We start from the raw sequence: 6,730 nt of genomic DNA, 5'->3' as shown, positions 1-6,730 counted from the left end.
ATGGTGTACTTGAAGGTAGCACCACAAAAAGGAAAGGATCGATTTGGTAAAGTGGGAAAGCTCGCGGTAAGGTTCATCGGACCATACCGGATTGAGAGAAGAGTTGGAGAGGTAGCCTACCGGCTATCTATGGCAGAGACTATGCGGCTACATAAAGTCTTCCACGGCTCACAACTACCGAAGCATGTACTGGATCCTAACATGATTGTGCCAGAGCCTATCGAGGAATTGGAGCCAAATCTCACATACCCCGAGGGACTGTTGGAATTAGGGCTAAGAAGGACTTGGAAGTTGAAGAACAGGAGCATTCCTCAAATCCAAGTATTATGGGGAAAGCAGAACCGTAAGATCATCACTTGGGAGGATGAGGATAGGATTCGCACCAAGTATCCTCAGTTGTTCATCGGAGAGGATGAAGCAGGGCCATTAGATCCTTATGGAATTCGGGACGAATTCTATTAAGGGAGGGAGAATGTCATGATCCTCACCAAGGGGTAAATTTTAAAATAAAACCCCTTGGCCAAAGGACCTGGAAAGGACATGAAAAGAAGGCAAGGAAGGAAGGTCGATGAATTACTGAAGAAGTGTCCGAGAAATTCTGGACGGACCGAGAGATGGCCGATGGTACCATGTACCATGTACCATGTACCGTACCGGACATACATGGAATGACCGGACGTACCAGGCGAACGCCGAGCGGACAAGGACTGTGTCCTGGACGAGAAGCAAGAGTGGGAAGGAACCCACTAAGGAAGGTGAATTAAATATTAAAAAGTGGAGTTAGTGGAGTCTCCACTAAGTGATTATTTAATCACAAAATTAACTAAGTGGAATTTTCACTAAGAGTTAATTTAATCTCATGGAAGTATGTGGGAAACAAGAGAAGATTCTCTTGGACAAGTGTTGTGCTCACTAAACAAGTGTACACACATGCAAATTGGTGGCTTAGAAGATGGACACTCTTCAAGCATGCATTGGGACAAGTTGTCGCATACACTCTCTATATAAAGACCTCCATCCTCTCTCTTTTCGCCAAAAAATCTTAAGGGAGAAGAAGAGAAAGAGAGAAAGAAGAGGAAGAGAGAAAGAAGAGAGAAAAAGAGAGAGGTGTTGCCGCAAGGGAGAAAGAGTGAAGGAGAAAAGAAGCAAGTCAAGACTATCGACCATTGCAATGTGTTGAATCGAGTAGGAAATCGATTTCAACAAAAGAAGGGTTTCAAGTGTGTCGTGAAGGAGCTTCATCAAGAAAGTCCGACCACTCCTTACAAGAGATCGTCGGTTTTCTGTGAGTTCAGGCACATATTGCATCGGCTAGATGGGGATTAAAGACATCCATCTAGTGGACGGTTTGCATGAGCACTTAGTTGCATTTTTACTTGAATTTCTTTTGTGATTTTCTTGTTTAAATGCATCTGCTGTGAGGTTATACCAGTTACTAGTTCGAAATGTTCTAGTAACAAGGGTGATAACTAGTTGTGATACTTGTAAAATTATGGGATTAACAACCATAAGAACTCAAGTATCAATCTTGCTGAAGTCTTAATGCGTTTTAGTCCACGACAAAGTCCGGCTAGCGTAGTAAGACTGGGGTATTGCTGTCCTTCCTATTCCGTACCACATGCAGCCACGACATGAAACCCATGTTCGTGTGTGTAGGGTTGGTTACGAAGAGCTTGGAGGTTATTGGGCTCGCTACCTGATGTTACTATATTTTACCATATTTAAGGCCTTGTTTAGTTCATGTTTTGCATCATATAGAAATGATTCCTTAGGTTTTATAGCCATTTATGTCCAAATATACACTTAGGATGTTTAGAAGCATGCATTGCACACATTAGTGCATTTGGAGTATTATTAGGTGTTATGGAGCTCTAAAAGGGTAAGGAAGGACTTGGTGTTATTTCTGGAGCTAAACAAGAGGACTGAAAGTATCAGAAAGTGGATTCGCAAGGCAACTCGACAACAGCATTCGAGCAGGCACATGGTCGAGTACTCGGTCGGATTCATAACGAGCTCCTCAAAGATCGATCCAAATGAAGATCTTCCGTTGCGATTCAGGTTCCGCATCCTTCATGAGAGTTGTAGGAAATTGAGATAACGTTCTAATGACGGTGGTTTAAAGGAAATAAGAGGTGTAGTGCAAGAGTTATCCCGATATTACTGAACGGATATCATCCCAGATCGAAGACTCGAGCTACGTGACGGACCGACCACTCAACCATGCACTCGATCGAGCACATGGTCGAGCTGACCGCCGCCTCTCTGTTTTGTCCTCTAGCTAACTAGGGCTTCTCTCTCTTTACTATATATATGTGTACTGGTACTTGTGGCCGAAGAGAGAGACCCTGGAGACCATGTGGACACTTCATAACCTAGTTTTTGCCATTTTTAGCTTCTTTTACTTATTGCATCGTCTCTTATCTTTGCTCAAGATTTTCATAGATTTGTAACCTTCATAACTTTGAATCTGTTGAATATTTGCTTTCACTTATTTGTTCAATATTGTTCATCTTTATCTCATCTTTCTAATCATGATAGTTTCATTAATTTCTGGGTTTGTGTTCTTCATGATGATTTTTAGATCTTATTAGTGGCTTAGGATCTTAGGGATGGATTAGGCTGGGTAAAGGTTATGGTTGTTTAGATTGGTCAAGCTTGGTTGTTATATATCTCTTCTAAATTAGATATGCTCTATGCTATTCTTATACTGAGAGGGTAAGGATAGATCTTAAGCTTCTTAACATCACACCAATGTCTAAGTTGTTAGATAAGGCTAATGCTAGAGCATGAAGCATGCTAAGAGATTAGATGTTTAAAGTGATTTTTGACATTGATGATCTGGGTTTTAATGCCTGCTTTGATATGTAATAGCTAGTGAGAACTAGGTCTAAGAAGTATCTTGGCTTGATTGTTATTGTCATGAGAAAGGATTAACATGTATTAGAAGATCATTGTCTAGAGATAGCTCATTGTTGATTGAGGTTTGTTGACCAATTTAGATAGCCATAGCTTGAGTCCATCCCATGAATCCATCCTTAGGATTTTCTTTGTTTATTGATTTCCCTGTTTAAGTATTGTTAATTGCTTGCTGTTTGCTCTGTTTTCATTATTTGCTCTGTTTTTGTTCATTCGCTTGTCAACTCGACCTCCCACTCGACCATGCACTCGACCGAGTGCTAGGTCGAGCTCCATTTTACTTTCTTGCTTATGCATTGTTCTGTTCATGTTTTCTTCTGCTTATTAGTTAATTCAGCTTAGTCTTGTTTATTGCACTTGTTCTATAGTTTAATTCAGCATTAGTATTGTCTTAAGTTGCCTTAGTTCATTGCATTTCATTATTGTCATTAGGTTGTTAGAAACAAATACACTTGATATTTGGCTTAACTTGAATGCATTGATCACATCTTGACTGCTTACATATCACACTCTTTATGGATTGACATCCTTTATGCTACAACATCATAAGGGAATTGAAACACCTTGCATTACATTCTGATCATTCATACTTATGTTTGTTTGTTTGATTGCATCATTCATTCATTCATAAGTAGATACTTAAAAAAGTTCTTGTTTCAATTGGCGTCGTTGCCATTAGGGTGTTTATATGTTCCAGTCGAGATTTCATTGTTTCAAGATTAAGCTATGTTACTTTTGATTCTATTACTCACCTCTCTCTTGTTCTGGTGTTGTATTTTCATTCTCAGGTACCACTCGACTAGGCACTCGGCCGAGTACCTCAATGCAAACGGTCGAGTGCTTGTTCGAGCACCTGGTCGAGCACCTGTTCAGAGTCTCAAAAAAACAGAAGAAGAGGTGGAAATGGAACTTCCACAGAATCTGCATGAACCTCAAAGGAGAAGGAAGATTGGTGATAGTGATGCTCCCACTACTCATACTCAGAGATATGGGATAGTGCCTCCTGCTGTCCACAACACAATCAAGACTAGTTTGATCTCCATGGTTCAGAGCAGCAGATTTAATGGCCTACCTATTGAAGACCCCCTTCACATCTTGATGAGTTTGATCGGCTTTGTAGCCTCACCAATATAAATGGAGTTAGTGAGGATGCCTTGAAGCTAAGATTGTTTCCTTTTTCTCTAGGAGATAAAGCCCATCAGTGGGAGAAGACTCTACCTCCTGGAAGAATCACCTCTTGGGTTGATTGTAAGAAGGTCTTCCTTGCAAAATACTTCACTAGTTCAAGGACTGCACATTTGAGGAATGAAATTTCAGGATTTCTCCAACATAATGGTGAATCTTTCAGTGAAGCATGGGAGCGCTTCAAAGGCTACCAGAGACAATGCCCACATCATGGATTCAACAATGAATATTTGTTGTGTACTTTGTATAGAGGTGTTCTTCCCAAGATCAGGATGCTCCTAGACACAGCCTCCGATGGAAGCTTCATGAATAGAGATGTAGCTGGAGGTTTGGAATTAATAGAGAACTTTGCTCAGTCTAATGGAGATTATAGTGAGGAATATGATAGCCGCTTAAGGGGAGGTGTTGATTCTGAGGAAGAGCATAGAAAGGAACTACAAGCTTTAGAGGAGAAGCTTGAGAAGCTAGATAACCTCTTTCTAACCCAGCAGAAGCAAGTACATGCTCTTTGTGAAGCTGAGCAAGTTTATGGTCCCAGTTTACCCTCCACAACAACCCCAGCCAGCTCCTGCTCAAGATTATGAGATGAAGAGTATGCTTCAGCAACTCCTACAAGGTCAAGCTAATGGAGCTATGGAAACAAGTAAGAAGCTCACATATATGAATAACAAGGTGGACTGCACATACAATGACCTTAATACCAGGATTGAAGCCTTAACTTGCAGAATGCTTCTACTAGAGAGGAAGAATGAATCTTCTTCTTCTAGTCAACTCAATGGGACCACAATTGACAACCTAAAGGAGTTTGCCACTGCCCAAGATTTCTCTCTCCAAGAACTACCTTCAAAGCGCACTGAGGACAGTTGCAACCAAGTTGGGGAGGATTTTCTTCAACCAGAGGTGCAGAATGAGAAGAGAACTGAGCTTGAGACACCATTCGACCATACACTCGACCATGCACACGGTCGAGTGCCTGATCGAGTCATTGCTCAAAATTTTAGCAAGCCGGTTTGGTTCATTCCTCCTCCTTATCAGCCACCTTTGTCATTTCCAGGACGGTTTAAAGAGCAAATGCTGAAAAGTACAAGGCTTCTATTGACCAGCAAGCAATGATGGTCTTGAGTCATGAACCTTTATTAGAAGATGTTGAAATGAAGGATAAGCCACAAATTAAATAGCTTGAGCAGAAGAAGCCAACTATTGATGGGCAGACCTTCAGGATTGAAGAAAAAGGTCATGAAACTGAGTCTGAAATCCTTAAGGGTGTGAATGGGGTAGAAACAGAGATTTTAGGTCACTCGGCCTTCCACTCGACCTACCACTCGACCGAGCACCTTAAGTCACTCGACCGAGTGGTACCAAGTCACCCAAAATGCCCAGACTTCATCCCCAAGATTCACCAACAACAAGAGCCAAGAAATCCTTCCTTTGATGGTTTGTCTGAGCTTCAAACTGTCAACTTTCTACATGATTCAGTGAGGGAATTAACAACTAAGGATGAGGAGATAAGTGGGCAAATCAAGCAACTCCATGGTAAAGCCAAAAGTTCCTCCCCAAAGAAAGCAAGGGAAGGTCTGAGTATTATTAGCAGACACAGCTCTTTTAGCATTGACCCAGGAATAAGAGGAGCAATAAAATCTTTGGGAACAAAGGGGACTTCATCACCTCTCTATCACTCTTCCAAATCATAAGAAGTATGCAAAGTCAAGCTTAGAGACTTTAAACAAGCTCACTTGGGAGGAAGTCCCAAAGGTATCCATGTATATATTGGTTTAAGTTTCTTGTTATTTTGATCTTGTTTTCTTTAGTGTTATGGTTGGGCAGGTAGCATGAATGTCCTTTAAGCACTTGGTGGATATCAAATGAATCCCACCCTTAGCCCATCCCAAGTAGTACTCCAACTCTATCTTTGTATATACCATTGGATTTGTTGTTTTTGTGCTCTTTCTTGATTCTTAAATCCTCTTTCAAATTTCTCTTACACAAGGGACTGTGTAATTTAAGTTTGGGGGAGGGTTTGAGATGACATTTGATGTTGTGTTCTGTTTTCTTATTTCAAATTATTAGCATAATCATGTTAGTACTTGCATTTCATCTATGGCATAGAAAAACCTAAAAATTTGAAAATTTTTGCAAAAATCTTTACAAAAAAAAGAGAGTGTTCATGTAGTTTGCATTGCATATTAGGATCTTGTTAGTATGTTTCATGTAGGACTGTTTCATATTTGCATTAGGGATCTATGATGAGTTCAGCCTAGTTAACTTGTTTAAATTAGCTAGACTAGGATCAATGCCCAAGTTAATAGTACTTTGATGCTAGTTGAGTAGTTAGAAGCATAAGATTGAACCAAGCCTTGAATTCCTGCATTGCATTTGGTCTAAATTGAAGCATGTTGTGATTTGATGCCATTTCCTACTTATAAGAACCTAATATTGACTTTCAATTATCAACTTGTGCATTGCTTTAAACTCATGGATACCATACACATATTTGGATCATCTTTCTCCTTTTTACCACTCTTGTTGATCCAAGTAGCTGATTTCACTTTTAAATCATGTTTCTCCTACCCTTAACCAACCCTTCTTTCAAGCCATGTTTATTCTTGTGAGTGTGAGGCCTATTTTGGGA

General features: G+C 40.4%; 1 protein-coding gene and 1 non-coding gene across 2 annotated transcripts; one reads left to right on the top strand and one right to left on the bottom strand.

The window, feature by feature from the left end:
- On the top strand, window positions 1-462 carry LOC147934342 (uncharacterized). Its single transcript, XM_087472598.1, has one exon. The coding sequence runs from the start codon at window positions 1-3 to the stop codon at window positions 460-462; it is 462 nt and encodes a 153-aa protein (XP_087328724.1).
- A 3,750-nt stretch (window positions 463-4,212) lies between these two features.
- LOC147934341 (small nucleolar RNA R71) lies at window positions 4,213-4,318 on the bottom strand. The gene has a single exon (XR_015573343.1). It is a non-coding gene; the product is annotated as a small nucleolar RNA R71 (small nucleolar RNA).
- Between the last annotated feature and the right edge of the window lie 2,412 nt (window positions 4,319-6,730).

This window comes from Camelina sativa, chromosome 11, assembly GCF_030686135.1.
Source record: "Camelina sativa cultivar CO46 ecotype springtype chromosome 11, ASM3068613v1".
Lineage (NCBI taxonomy): Eukaryota > Viridiplantae > Streptophyta > Magnoliopsida > Brassicales > Brassicaceae > Camelina > Camelina sativa.
The sequence above is the reverse complement of the archived record's forward strand: the minus strand, read 5'-3'. Positions and strand labels throughout refer to the sequence as shown.